This window comes from Schistocerca cancellata, chromosome 4, assembly GCF_023864275.1.
Source record: "Schistocerca cancellata isolate TAMUIC-IGC-003103 chromosome 4, iqSchCanc2.1, whole genome shotgun sequence".
NCBI lineage: Eukaryota > Metazoa > Arthropoda > Insecta > Orthoptera > Acrididae > Schistocerca > Schistocerca cancellata.
In genome coordinates, this window is record NC_064629.1 from 581,022,499 (window position 1) to 581,038,647 (window position 16,149).

A 16,149-nucleotide genomic window follows, 5' to 3' on the forward strand; every position below is an offset into this window, starting at 1 on the left:
GAGGCTCTGTTCACTACAATTATGATGTGAGATCTGTTTCCAGTTTCATGGACGTTACTGTGTTGCTTAAAGCAATGCATACCAATTCATACCTACTTCACTGAAATTTGTGTGATTTATTGACAACCATCTTGGGATCTCGCATTTGGCTTATTGCTGATTGGAGCTGAACATCAGGAGCCAAAGTTTTGTCATAGTGATATGTGGTAGCAACATGTGATTGATATGTACAGTAAGTGTGTAGTGAAGCAGAGCCGTACCTAATTTCACAAGTTACTATGTTGTTAAGGGTATGCTTACACAATTTGTGAAGTGAATATAAGTAGAGACTGCCATGGACTAGAGATGTTTTTAGGACTACAGAGATGGTAGAAGAAAGATTCTGCTATTAATTGGCAGTAGGAAAAAAATAATAAGTGGAAACCTTAAGGAGGAACTTAGTATCAAACTGCAAGCTGCACAGATTAGTGGGATTAAAGAAACAAGAGTTACATCAGGAACAAGAACTGCAGAAAACTATTGATGGGCTGTCACATGGGACGAAACAGATAGATGTTAAACTTGAAGACATCAAAGCAACTCCAGGGGAATCAACCACTGGTAATGTACAGGAGAGAGGTATGTATTTGAGCAGAATGGAAAACTGCCACAGGGGAAGTAGGGAGAACGTGTGAAGCTTGCTGGGGAAAACTTTACAGGTCTAGTCAATGATATCAAATGGCAGCTACCAACCAAATGCAATGAACTGGGCAAGATCTGTAGATTTGGCAAACAAAATGCCCAAAATGATCCATTTTTGTAAAGCTAGTAGGGAAGGATCTTTTGAATGATGTGCACTGAAGAGCATAAAAGAGAACTGGCAGCTTCCTCAGTTGGAAGGCAAGTTTATAATTGTTTGAGCAGGGCACACATCAGTTCCGGTCATTTAATTTGTTGACTAATGAGCATCTAATAGGCTTCATGAAGAAATTCATACATGCATCTCCTGTCACATGGAATGAAAAGATGAAACTCATTTTGTCTTAGGTTATCTATAGGATAAACATTGAAGAAACAATATGAGCCAAAAAAATAAACATAGTTGAACCCATCCATTGTATTCCAGATACAATGGAATACTGGTGGATTATGTGAAAATATATTGGAATAAAAATGTATACCTTGATAGTCTTGTAAAGGACTCATTTCAAAATTACATCTTGCAACGATATTGTTGCGAGCTGTGCTGCATGCAGTGTAGAGTAACTGGCTGATGTGCTCTGGGTTTCATCATTTCTGGAACATTCGCTATTTAGATTCTGGAATATTTTATGTTTGTATAAATACAGACACTTTTGGTCCAGGAATTCAGTTATGTTCTGGTCATACATTGGTGTTCATAATATGACTCCGCTTTCAGATTTGGACCTGATTGTAGTTACAACATAACAAAATGAAACAAATTCCTCAAAGAGAAACTGTGAAAGTGTGCATTACTGAATAAAACAGAGACACCAGGTCTCAAGCACAGGAAAGATAGCCATAATAATTAGGAACATTGGGCAAGGAATTTTTGATAATGAAGGTTTGCAAGCAGTATTTACGCAAAAAATTATTACCACAACAGTGTAAGAGGAGCACTGGGTACAATGTGGAGAAGTGAATGAGTACAAAGACGCCCACAAAAATAAGTTTTCAATGAGAATCAGCCAGAAATAGTGTAGAACAATGCGTCATCACAATTACAAATAGTAGCATAAACTGGCAATGGAATAAGAGGAAAATGTATTGGTACTGGAAATGGAATCAATTACAAAATAAATTTTATTACCAATAATTGATGCAAAATTAATAGCCTGAAAACAAGATACACTGCTCAACAGCGAGACAAATAAGTACTATTTCATTCCAATTTCAGAAAAAACTGAAGGATATACTGAAGCTACCTATGTTTCCTATATGTGGAATATGCACTGCATATGCATTTGGAAAGATTAAGATTGAGCTTGCAGTACTGAGAATATGATAATAGTGTGTTTTGTGGTTCCACAGTTGTGTATATGCTTTGTCTTGGACATGGACATGGAGCAGTTAAACAACTGAGAAACTCTGGTCAACTTCTGTGGTAATAATTTGCAGGTGCAATATGACATAAATGGGGACGAAGTGATATTTAAAATGCAAGTAGCAAAGAAGAGTGAAGCAGAAGCAAATTATGCAGTTGCAGCTGATTATGGCTGACAGTGATCTGAAGGAGAAGATTCCTGAAGTTGGTTTGAAGGAAAGGAGTGTCATTGGAGTAAAGAAGAAAATATGCACTTTGCAAGATACTAAATACACTGATAAAGCTGTCTGATTTGCATGGAATGTGAAAGAAGATATTTTATATTTATTTGTTTTTTCATCTAATAAGGCTGGAGCTGTCATCAAAAGAAGACACAATGCATTCTGGGTAAAACCTCATCCAAGACCACTTGCAGTCATAAAGGATCCTCATTGAATGTTAGATGGATACTGGTGAAATAATCCATTACATGCTGGAAGCCGAAAGGATGGCTTTAACAGAATTTATTTTGGTGTATGTGCAAGGTCAGCTACAGTAAGAGGGCCATCCAACTGTATCAGTGAGCTGAAGGTAGTGCAGTAAACTACATATGTATTTAAATATAGTAGCATTAGGTGTGTATGTAGTGTTGTAAAGATGGTCAGTTGACTGGTGTAACTGTGTTTATGAGTTAAGGAGTAAAAGTGTGTCAACACTGCATTGCATCACTCTAAGGTACACTAACACAGCTGTCAATGATTTTACTGTATTGGAAGTTGCCAAGAATTCTTTTGCATTTATGTCTCCACCGACAGAGCCACAACTGCAATATCACTGCAACTGTCATGCATCTTCATCTAAATTGGTCTACTGATCCAGGCACACCACTGCACGATGTACTGTCACGCCAGGTTCTATCCCAGTGAGCACTACAGTTTCTTGGAAGTAGGGTGGTACTCAGCTGCTGCACTACGAGTATTGTGTCTCGAGACATCCATTCTGACAGTGTCTTTGTGGATGCCCCTTGTACTCGTGAAATGACAGTACGGGTCAACAGTCACCCCATGGTCAACAGATTCAACCTAGATTAACAAATACGATGGTACTCATCGACCACAACCCCCCCCTCCTCCTCACAATCCTGCATGCAGATTGCGAGTTACAGTGAATAGTGTGAGTGCATCTACTGTTATTGTATTCAAGAATTTTTCCTTCCCAACTTCTACTGAAATGACATTAGGATTTATATTCCCGACAATGGTTATATCTTCAACTACATTTTTATCTGTTTTAACTTGATATACAGGACTGTGTATCTAATGTGGACACACTAAAATTTCTACACTGATTACACATATATGGCACAGTGCAGTTTCAGACCAGTTACATTATATTTACCAAGGAAGTAGAGCTGAATAAGTGCTGTCTTTACAGACTTCAGTCTGATGATTACCACAGCATCCACCAAATTTTGCACTCTTTCAGTCTTTAAACACATAGTTCCATTAAAAAAATATTGTTGCTTCCATATCCAGTAAATGAAACACATTTTGAGGGTTAACCAGGTAGCAAAATACTTGAACATTAACACACACCCATTTAAAGTGTATTTCACTATCTGCAACAGTGGCAGAAATTTTACAGTGTTCATGTTAGATGGACCACTCCACATAAATCAAAAAGGAACAACTGAATATGTATCTGAATGTGAACAAAGACATGTCATAATTTAAGGTGCAACTCAGTCTTGCTAATTTATTGGTGTGGTGAAGAAGGGGAAACTTAGTACATGCAAAACTGCACCAAATTAGAGAGGCATCCAAGTTTAATGTTAGCTCTGAATTTTGATTGATGCTCTTTCAACAGCTAATTAGCCACTATATATAACTAAAACTGTTTTTGTCGTGTATCCATGGAAATGTTAATGTAGTATTGAATGTTTTTGCTGATCAGTCAGAGAATTACATTATAAAAATTAGCATTGTGCTCAGGATTTTCTGTAGAATGACAATAGCATGGAAGACTTGTGCAGTTTAGCAAGTTTGTCACGTAGTTTCACAGTGATCCACAGAACAAGCATATTCTCTCTCTCTCTAGGTGCCTCCACATGATGTCTTTTTTCTGTTCAACTTTGCACATGTGCAACAGCACACACACTCATTTATTTGTGCATGCGTAATTTCTTCAAATTGGGGGGCAAAAATCAAAGTGCATTGCTTCCCATGTTAGATGGGAATCTCTTGCACTGTTTAGCAGACGACAGGCAACTGAGGCCCATATGTGCTTCATTGTGTAGTGTATTGAGGTTATGCTTTAAGGCAATTTATGTGCAATAATGTCTGTTAGGACAAAGAAAGCATGCTAACATTTATAGATGATTACAGACAAAAAGAAGTCATATGGAACACCACATCTAAAAATTATTTGAACAAAAGTTTGATAGGTGCCTTGAGTGGATACTTTTTATTTAATACTTGACAATCATATTATTGTAATGATAAATCTCAGAGTAGGAAATTAGAAAAGAAGCAGTTATTTCATCCATAGCTGCCTTTGTGTTTTCTTTTTTGTTTCTTTTCATCACAAATACACAAATGAAATGGATGCATAGCAGACTGCTTGAACAAATAGCAAACATGTGGACACAATAGTGTGTTTGAGTACAGTATGTTCAATCCACAAATTTTTGTGCATGCATTTTTGTTCATATGCATATGCAGTAGTGCATGAGGAAAGAGGCATCATATAGACCCCTCCTCCAAGCTCCCCTCCCTCTTTCTCTTTTCAGTCCTTAAACACTTTAGTTTCTTATCACAAGGTGTTCTTCCATGTTCAACTGCACATTGAATTAAAATCTTCTCAGCCCTCTGTAAGTTCATAACATTGTCAAAGATGGTCTCTTACACTATGTGATCAAAAGTATCCGGACACCCCCCAAAACATACGTTTTTCACATTGATTTGATTTTAACAGGGAAGCTAAAACAGCATAGGTCTAACCCGCCACTACCCGCACCGAAACTAAGTTTATTGTGCAGTATTGCTCCCTGCCTATCTAGTAAAGCCAACCAGTGCACTTAAATAGTTCAAGGAGTCCCTCTACCAGTTTTTGGTTAGACACAATTTCTGCAGGTCTAGTTGTCCCAAAGATTCTGTATCTTTTACTCTCCAATGCCATGCATTCGAAGATTAGGTGTGATGCAGTTTCTTCACCCTCATCACAGATCCTACATTTAGGGTCTTCTTCCGTTATACCCATTGTGTGTAGGTGTTCTTTGAAATTCCCATGGCCAGTCATGAGTTTGATCTCTTTCCTGTTCAATGCCAGGATTACAGAACTTTTAAAACATGGCTTGGGATCATTACCTTACCATGTTTTTATTTATGGACCTTGGTCCAATATCCTATGTGCTGTTTCCTAAGCCAGTTCTGTAGCTCTAATTTAATCATAGCCTTGGTGACTGTCAGGACAGGTTGCCCCCATCCTAGCCAATCTGTTGGCTTGTTCATTGTCACAGATCCCTGGGTGGCCTGGGACCCACACTAGGTTTACACTATTGCTTTCCCCTAGCTCCACCAGAGCCCTGTAGCATTCTGCAACAATCATAGATCTTGTTGCAGGAGCTGCCAATGATTTCAGAGCTGCCTGGCTGTCTGAATAGATGTAGATGTTATGGTCCTTGTAGCACCTATGCATATTCTCCTCCACACATGCCCTGATTACAGTAATTTCAGCTTGAAATACAGAGGCCAGTTTTCCTAGAGAGATGATGCCCTCCAGTCTTGGCTGAACCCCATACACCCCTGCCCCAACGCCTTGGTCTATTTTCGATCCATCAGTGAACCAAAAGATGTCCCCTGTATGGTGTTGAACTGTTTTTTACCACTGATCCCTGCTTCCAATTATTATACTGTAAGGCTTGTCGAAGCAGTTGGGAGTTATTATATAGTCGGCAGGCATTTCCCCAGCCATTCCTATATTTACCTCACTCACTATATTAGTGTGTGATTCTAGATATCCAAATGAGACCCAGTTTTTGCCAGTTTTAAGACTGTGACTCAAAGGTGTAGTGGAGGCAGATCCAGCATGGCTTCCATTCCAGCAGTTGGTGCACTGCTAATTCCGCCTGTTATGGCTAAGCACACCAATTTCTGCACCTTAGCAAGCTCTTTAGCTGCAACCCACTGTTCTATTTTCTTCCACCACACTATGGCCCAGTAGGAAATCCTATGTCTGACCACTGTGGTGTATATCCAGTGCATACTCCTGGGGCTTAGGCCCCAGTTTTTGCCACAAGCCCTTCTAGTACTCACTAGAGTACTTTTTGCCTTGGAGCAGATACTCTTAATGTGAGGGGTCCATGTTACCTTCTCATCTAGGGTTACCCCTAGATATTTCACTATCCCCTTCACTATCCCCTTCATAGGTAGAGTTTCATTGAAGAGCTTTAGATTTCAACTTGAAAGTTGAATATGTCTCTTCGTAAATGGCACCACAACAGTCTTTTTAGGATTAACCCTCAAATCCTGTTTAATGCACCAATTTTGCACAATGTCCAAATTTCCTTGTGCCATATTTATAAGTGTATCAGTAAATTTGCCAAGTATTACTATGACAAGATCATCTGCGTATCCTTGGCAGAAGCATTGTCTGGAATTTAATTTCACAATGAGTTCGTTCACCACTAGATTCCACAATAGAGGGGACAAAACTCCTCCTTGTCGGCAGCCTCTAGTGGTGTTAATTACTAGTGCTTTTCATATTAGGTGCACTGTATCGCCACATACTGCCAGGCACTCCATATCAGCGACCTCAGTAGTCGTTAGAGACTGTGAGAGAGCAGAATGGGGCACTCCGCAGTACTCACGGGCTTTGAACATGGTCAGGTGATTGGGTGTCACTTGTGTCATACGTCTGTATGTGAGATTTCCACACTCCTAAACACCCCTAGGTCCACTGTTTCCAATGTGACAGAGAAGTGGAAATATGAAGGGACATATCCAGGCCGACCTCAACTGTTGACTGACAGAGACCGCCAACAGTTGAAGAGGGCTGTAATGTGTAATAGGCCGACATCTATCCAGACCATCACACAGGAATTCCAAACTGCATTAGGATCCAGTGCAAGCACTACGACAGTTAGGCAAGAGGGGAGAAAAATTGGATTTCATGGTCGAGCGGCTGCTCATAAGCCACACAAGCCAGTAAATGCCAAACGATGCCTCGCTTGGTGTAAGGAGCGTAAACACTGGACAATTGAACAGTGGAAAAACCCTGTGTGGAGTGAAAAATCACAGTACACAATGTGGCAGTTCGATGGCAGGGTGTGGGTATTGCAAATGCCCGGTGAACGTCATCTGCCAGCGTGTGTAGTGCCAACAGTAAAATTCGCAGGTGGTGGTGTTATGGTGTGGCTGTGTTTTTCATGGAGGGGCTTGCACCCCTTGTTGTTTTGCGTGGCACTATCACAGCACAGGTCTACACTGATGTTTTAAGCACCTTCTTGCTTCCCGCTGTTGAAGATCAATTCAGGGATGATGACTGCAACTTTCAACATGATCGAGCACTGTTCATAGTGCACAGCCCCTAGCAGAGTGGTTACAAGACAATAACATCGCTGTAAGGGACTGGCCTGTACAGAGTCCTAACCTGAATCCTATAGAACACCTTTGGATGTTTTGGAATGCCGACTTGGTGCCAGGCCTCACAGACTGACATCGATACCTCTGCTCAGTGCAGCTTTCCGTGAAGAATGGGCTGCAACTCCCCAAGAAACCTTCCAGCACCTGATTGAACATATGCCTCCAAGAGTGGAAGCTGTCATCAAGGCTAAGGGTGGGCCAACACCACACTGAATTCCAGCATTACGGATGGAGAGCATAATGAACTTGTAAGTCATTTTCAGCCAGGTGTCCGGATACCATTGATCACATAGTATATATATGCACTGCCCCCAATAAATAATATGCTTCAAATTTAAATATGTGAACTAGACTGGTAATTATCTTTTCATTCATCATTAAGCTCTTTTACATATGCTCAGTGTAATGTGCAATCTACTATTGGTATTTAATAACAATCCGCACCTAAACTGTCGTCAAGTGATAAAGAACACTACGATAGATGTGCCAAGTCTTGTGGAACATGGGGGGGCATTATAGCTTCCACGTGTATTTTATATTGCATTAAAACTAATTTTTCTATATACAATAATGTGCTACACTACCGAACAGTCATTTTAATACATCATGATTGCAAGTTGTCTTAAAAATTTATAAAAATAATTCAGTGAGCCAGCTTTGTACATCTTTATGTTTGATTTTAATAGGAATTGTGAGTGGTCACAGACTATTTTTTTCTGTTCTGGTATCAATTAAAAACTACACGTACAACGATACATTTGGCTCCCCAACTTAAATAATTGTTGAACAATGGAAACTCCAGGTAGGAATATCAAAAATATAGTAAAAAGTAGATTGCTACTTACCATAAAGAAAACAAATTAAGTTGCAGACAGGCACAATTAAAAGACACACAAATCTTTCAGCCACAGCCTTCACCAGCAAAAAGAGAAACACACACTCATACACAGAAGCAAGCACACCTCATGCACCCATGACCCCCAACTACAGCAGCTCGGGCCAGAATGCAGCTGTCTCATGGATGGAAGCAGCAATCTGGAGGGGGCGGGGAAGGGGAAGGGACAGTAGTGTATGAGGGGTGGGAGAGAGGGACAATGTCTGGCGGAGTGTGAAGGGACTAGAATGCCAACAGGTGCAGCATCAGGAGTTTGTGGGGCAGGGAGGTGGGGAAAAAGAGGAGAGGAGCAGGGAAACATGGGTGGGTGCATTGGCAGAAGGTGGCAAACAAAGAGGCCGGAGATGAGAATGACGAGGAGGTGACAGGACGGAGGGGTGGAAACTGCAGGGTGGAGGGTATGGAGACAGTATGTTACTGACGGGTGAGGCTGGGAAAATTATGAGAGCAGTGAATGTTGAGGCTGGTTCTTGGGGACGGTGGGAGGACTGGGACTATGAGGGGGAATGGCACGATCTGTTTGTGGACTAGGTCTGGGGATAGTGCCTGTCTGTAAAGGTCTTGGTCAGACCCTCAGCATACCGGGCAAGGCAGTTCTTTTCACTGCAGATACAACATTCCTGGGCGGCTAGACTGTATAGAGGGATTTTTTGGTGTGTGAGGGATGACAGCTGTCAAAATGCAGGTAGTGTTGGTGGCTGGTGAGTTTAATGTGGACAGAAGTGTGGAAGGAGCCATCAGAGAGGAGGAGGTTGTTGTAACTCGCCGATCACTCAAAGTGCTGCCGCGCAATTACGCGCGTCCTCTATGTGCGGCGCTGTCTGCCAGCCATCCAACAGCAGCGCCACCTAAGTGGCCAGCCGAGCAGCGGCCGCCAGACTGGGACTCAGTGCTCATTCGAATGCTAACATGTACACATGTCTTACTTGTCAACTTACTCTGTGACTTATATGTGTTGTGTCGTTCCGAAATATATGTGTTCAACTTGACATTATAACAGAAGTCAACATCTAGGAAGGTGGTACACTGAGCATGGGAGGACCAGGTGAAATGGATGGGAGAAGAGGTGTTGAGGTTGTGAAGGAATGAAGATACAGTGTCTTGACCCAAAGTCCAGATCATGAAGGTATCATCAATGAACCTAAGATAACACACTGTCCCCACAATGTCCACCCAACAGTTTCCGCCCCCTCTGTCCTATCATCTTCTCCCCAGTCTCGTCTCCAACCCTCTTTGTTTGCTCTCTCTACCAATGCACCTGCCTATCTTTCCCCACATTGTTTTTTCCCCACTTTCCTGTTCCACAACCTCCTAATGCTGCGCTTGTTGGCATTTTAGTCACTGCACACTCCACCACGCAGTGTTCCTTTCTCCCCCCAGCCATACACTACTGTCCCTTTCCCTTCCCTGGCCCCTCCAGATTGCTGCTTCCATCCCATGAGATAACTGCATTCTGGCACAAGCTGCCAGAGATGGTGGTCAGGCGTGTGTGACGTGTGCTTGCTTGTGTGTATGAATGGTGTGTGTTTCTCTTTTTCTGAAGAAAGCTGTGGCCGAAAGCTTTGTGTAAGTGTCTTTTTAATTGTGCCTGTCTGCAACTTAACATGTCTTCTTTATGGTAAGTAGCAATCTATCTTTTCCTACATTGTTGTTAACAACAATTAACTGAGTCCTGAACACTTATACATTTCTGTAAATAATTCATATACTGAAGGGATATGACTTCCATTTCCCACAAAAGGAATGTGTTACATACAATTTTTTTATTCCATACCTCAGTAACATTGCAATTTGCCATGTTAAACAATTGCCTACATGCAAATTTCATTGGTACATTGTTTCCATTATTTCTGAGAAACATTCAAATTTACTGTACCTCTGTGGTATGTAAAACATATCAGATGTAGGTGGTTTGTGAAGTTCCCCATCATAAACAGGCCATAAGCCACTCAGTATTCTGAATAAAGATGACTTGCCACAGCCATTTGGTCCTGTTATTAGGAGATGCATTCCTGGTTCCACCTTCAATGTTAATCTACTGCACACCACATCACAGTTTGGAGTCACAATGGGTACATTCAATAAACTGATAGTATTATCCCTTGTTTCATGGATAACTCCTGAAAGTAAATACATCAGAATTTCTTTTATTTGTAAACACACATGTTTGCAGAAAATGAGAGGCAGCCAGTAACTAGTTCAAACATACAAAAGTTTCCTGATAGCAATTTAAGCTAGAAAGCTTCCAAATCACACAACTCTTTTGTGATATGGGGTAAACAGCTTAAGGCTGAAGACACTATACACTAAACCAAAGCAGAAATGGCTTTAAGAGTATGTGATCACTTAAGGACAAAAATCACAGACCACTGAAGGGGTAAAAAGAGAGGGTAAGTGAACAAATAAGAGATAGGTCTAATTAAGTACCTAAGCAGTTAACAGCATGCCACAGAAGAGGAGAGAGTCACATGGCAGCACAGCAAAATACACAACTCAGTATGAAGGGACAGTGATAAATAACTGAAGAATCAGCTTCAAATCCCAGTCTGTCTATTCATTTAGTTTTTTTTCTTTTCTTTTTCTTTTCTTTTTTTACATGATTATCATTTCATGAAATCCTTTTGTGCTGATGCTGGGAAGGTCACTTTACCAGTGCCATGGCCAAGCAATGTCCAACTAAGCAAGTGCTTCTTCTACAATGATTCTGCTGTTGATAATGTGTTATAATAAACTCCTCTTACCTCCCATCTGTTTCATACCATGTGACTGACTGCCTTCTCCCTCAGACAGTTACTGGTTTTGATGACATTAAATTCTGCCTGACGTTACTGTCTCCATCTTCCTGCACTAATCATTTCTTTTAACCAAGTAAAGTGGATAATTTTTGTCAATATCTCACTCTACTTCATTATAAAGGATACATTGGTTTCAAAATTTCAAAGACCAATTTCCAAATAAGAATATATGACAAAATACAGGTTGGTTATAATTAAACTTTTGCTACTTTATTCATTGTAGATGGAAAACTATTTACGTATGGGTACCCAACTTTATAGGAATTATGTTCAGACTTTGTGCTGCAGGATTCCCATTGTTATTAGTGTTGGTGTTATAACTTACCAGGAGGTGCCTGTACTGATATGGCAGCACAGGGCTGAAACATCAGTGTGCATTACAGTGCTGACAATCAACATGGGTCTGGCCAAGGTGAGGAGGGCTTTACTCAAAAAGCTGTTTTATCAAAACAACATCAACAGTGCTGCTGCTCTTCATGAGTAAAATACATTAAATGAATACAGAGAGGTCCTCTTTGCATTCCAAAGTTGAAGAACATGATCTGGAAGTTCAAATCAACTGGCAATTTTGGGAATTGGTCCTCAGAGAGGCCAACAGCCAATTGTGCCACAAATTGTTGAAGAACTTACTGTTGCCATGGTTGAGAATGCTAGATGCAATGTGCAATCTTCAAACAGTGCATGAGCTGTATCACAACAGCTGAACATTCCACTGTCCACCATTTGAAAAGTGCTGTGAATGACTACGAAATGATATTTGTAAACACTTCCAAGGTGTTGTAGATTCAGATGGTCGACACACTGTGCAACATTTGTAACAGGGAACATAACCATGGCATGCAATTATTAATACATTACCCTCTTATGTGGAAATTAAAATGTTTTTCTTTCTATGATTTATTCATTATTTACTGTCCTATGATCACTTGTTTTCCATGAGGGTTCTCTCAAGTAGCGAAAGTTTAATTATAACCACCCTGTATTTAATGACCACAATTTGTTAACCTGGCTGTCTCACATCCAGTCAAAGACACGTGTTTTGGCATATCTTTTCACAGTGGCTTAGATATGCCAATAAGACACTTAATTATAAATTAAAATTCAAATTATCCAACTTAATATCTAGCAGGACAATGAGACTACATCAAACACACTACCACATATTGTAATTGAAGCTGATAGCTTCCACTGACAAAATTGTGAAACAAAATCAGGCCTGCTGAAATATTCGTTCATCATGCAAATATTGTCACACTGTAGTAACACAGTTTGTAAGTAAAATTTTGGTAAACTTCATTTGTCTTCTTATGATTCACAATAAACTTGCTTAAACAATTATTACTGTTGAGTCTAAAAAAAACTGAGCCAGACTGCAGATGCAAAGTATAGAGGTACTTTTAATCAGTACTTCAGGGGTTCATGGTAAATACATTAGATCTCTCACAGAAGCAATAAAGATTTTTTTGTAATTAATTACCTTTTACAACAGCTTGTCCATTCTTAAATTCCAGGTGAAACATTTTATCATCAGTTTTTTGATTCTTTGTATCAGCACCTGCAACAACTCCCCGAAGGTACTTTCCTTTGCTTACATCTTCAAATACATCAAGCATGTCTCCCACACGAGATGTGTAACCAGCAAGTTCTACAATCTCCTGTCAATAAAATTGAAATTATTAGACATTCAGATAAAAAAATTGGACTGTAAGAAAAGAAAAGTTAAGTCCTCTTTTCTTTTCTTTATTTTTTTCTTTTTTTGGAAAAACTGCAAATATAAGACAATAGATTAGCACTGACAATGCCAGATTTTAGAGCTTCCTCTGTTTGGCTGTTTGGCTGTGAATGCTCCTCTACTGCCTTTGGCTCTGAAGATCATTCACACAGCTTACTAGATACACATTCAAATCTTCCCTAAGTCTTCACCTATTAAGGAAATTATCAGTTTTGTGTGTCTCAAACTCAACAAAAAAAGCAGTGATTTGCATGTGCTCACCCATGCACGCACATGCAGCCACAGTCACACGCACTCCCACACCCACACCACGTGTACATCCACATAAAAGTCTTGGTTCAGAAGGTAGATGCAGAATCTGACTATCATTAAAGAGAAATATAATGAAGAGCTTCAAGTTATTTCCTGTTTAGGCAACTACTGCCTGCAACACTATTTGCATGATAATCAGGAATTTGATTTTGCACAGCATAACAGAACATGTTAGGATTCAGTATGATTTATTTTTGGTACTATTTTAAATGATTAGTAATTTTGGTATTCTGGGTGCAATATAGCAATAAGTCATGGAAGGCTTACAGGGAGCACTCACCGAGTTAGGTAAAGGTTTGCTAGTGTTTTATAGTAGACAAACTCATAACCAAACAATACTCTGTGATTTTGAAACACTGCGGTTGGTTTATGATATAGGTATTAAGCGAAACATAGTATCAAAAGAAGGGAGAGCAATCAAAAACAGGAAGAGGAGACAATCATGAGGAGTGCACAGAACTGCTTGACTATATTAACTTTTTCAGCATAAGACCTGCTATATTTTCATACTAAGTTGGGTTATTGTGAGTCCCTTCACTTTCTGCTGAATTTTCTGGAACAAATTTTTCAATGACTAATTTCATGTTTGTCTCTTAACAGACATTCAGAAATTTATCATAAAGATAGATGGAATACTAGCAATGAAAAGGCTTCAGCGACTGTATTACCCTTTAGTTAATATAATGCTAATTTGTTGAGTACAGTTTTATAGCTAAAATGGGCACTGAAAATGGGTTACATCACAAAACTGAGGGGAGGAGTTGGGTTTTTGAGTATACTGCTTACCACAATTTGGTAACTGCCAGTCATACAAGTAGACAGCTGATTATTTCATAACTAAATAATTTACAAATTGAGACAAAAATATGTTTATGTTGTTATTCTTTAATAACATTGGCACCAGCCTAAAGATGAAATCCGACAAAGAAGATAGAAAATGTATACTTCATTTTAATGTGTCCTGCATGCCTGTTCACTGACACATTATTTCCAAGTAAAGCGTAGCTCACTGGTGCAGAAAACTCAGTGAGAATTAGTTGTTACTAAGAATGAGACAGTAAAATACACTATATTGAACTTTGTACACACTCACTCAATCTTATACTGACAATCAGTGACAAGTTAAAACTGAGTGCCATTCCAGGACTTGAACTTTAATAACTACCTCTTGAGGGCAGTGTACTGTCTGGGCATGACTCATGAACCAGCTCAAGCCATTAATTTGCCACAAGCTTCTTGCCATCCACAATTGGCAGCACACTGCCCGAGATGGCAGATATCTTGATGTGTGTTCAGATCCAGCATTGTTCCAACATGTTACATATCACAAATACAGCATATACATTGCTGACAATATACAAAATCAGTATCATGCCAAGACATAAAATCTACTGTGCATGAAATCATAATGACAAAATAGCAGGTGCATAAAGTATGTGCCAAGTTGTCTCACAAAGTTGAGTAAAAACTGAAGGAAAATCATGTGCAGTTGCTGAAACATTGGTTCTTCATCACAACATTGTGTCCAAGTAAGCTGACTGCACTTCTGCAGAAGCATACAGGGGCAACCCTGCCAAAACTTGATCCCATCAAACATCTTTTGCTTAGCTGACTTACAATCCACAAAAAAAGACACTTTACAACAGTTACAACACACTGACTGCTGTGACAATTGCTTTGATACATTCTACTGAACAGTTAAACCTATTTAATGTTTTGTCTTTCTGTGTCTTTGGGATGAGTCCAGGAGAGTTTTTTAATGTTTCACCTTTATTATTTTTGTCTACAACTTTCTCCCACTAAGAAAACCCTCCACCATGCACCATACGGTGGCTTGCAGAGTATCTACGTGGATGTAGGTGTAAGACGTAGTGTGTCATGGTATCATTCATTGATAATATATGACTCTTTGCTGCTTTTGCTGCCATAGTAGTTGTTTCAATTGTTGCTGGAAACTTCCTACAAATCACTTGTTTTAGGGCAACAATTCTATATTATTATTACTATTATTGTTTTCAAATGTAGTTCTGAAATTATATTTGCACCTACAGGAATTGTGGAGTTGTTGGTACAATGAGTTTATATTGAAAAATAACACTGTTAGTGTTGTTTAAAAGTTTTAATGAGGTTAGGAAGTTCAGCGGAGTCACTTTTAATCCAAGGTATGGATGTGTTTTGCTATCTTTAACTCCAGACTCCCCCGCCCTCTCCCTCCCTCTCCACCCCCCCTCCTCTCTCCCTCTCCCTCTCCCTCTCCCTCTCCCTCACACACACACACACACACACACACACACACACACACACGAGGGATACTCCATATCTCACATCAATCTTCTGAACATTAAATACATACTTGTGGAGATGAGCACTGCAAGTGAAAAATAAAAAGTTCTTGGCATGTTGTTGACAACAATGAAATTTTGGTTGTGTTGGTACCTATCAAATGAACTCAGTTTGTAAAACAGTTTCAATTATTTGGGTTTCAAAGTAGTCATGTTGTGTGCTAATTAAAATTAACAAACTGGAATGCTGCAGTATCACTTATTTTGCACAGATTATCACTAATGGACATTCATCCAAAGTTGGTTCATGCTGGTTTGTAATGAGTCTTCTCTGTAGTTAAAAAAAGGACACCTGAATTCAAACATGGCCATATTTCAACTGAAGAAATCCATGAGCAGGATGTCTCAAAATTTAAACTACATATGAAAATAATGAGAAAGTACACATATGGTATTGGACGATTAGTA

At 39.6% G+C, this 16,149-nt stretch overlaps 1 protein-coding gene across 1 annotated transcript in view; it reads right to left on the minus strand.

Annotated features, from left to right (window-relative positions):
* The window catches only part of LOC126184594 (ATP-binding cassette sub-family D member), an 85,207-nt gene that overhangs the window by 24,466 nt on the left and 44,592 nt on the right, over positions 1 to 16,149 (minus strand). Inside the window, exons 6-7 of the mRNA XM_049927036.1 lie at positions 12,833 to 13,010; positions 10,437 to 10,680 (exon numbers count right to left, since the gene is read on the minus strand). Coding sequence (XP_049782993.1) covers positions 10,437 to 10,680; positions 12,833 to 13,010 — 422 coding nt within the window. The remainder of the gene's footprint in view (positions 1 to 10,436; positions 10,681 to 12,832; positions 13,011 to 16,149) is intronic.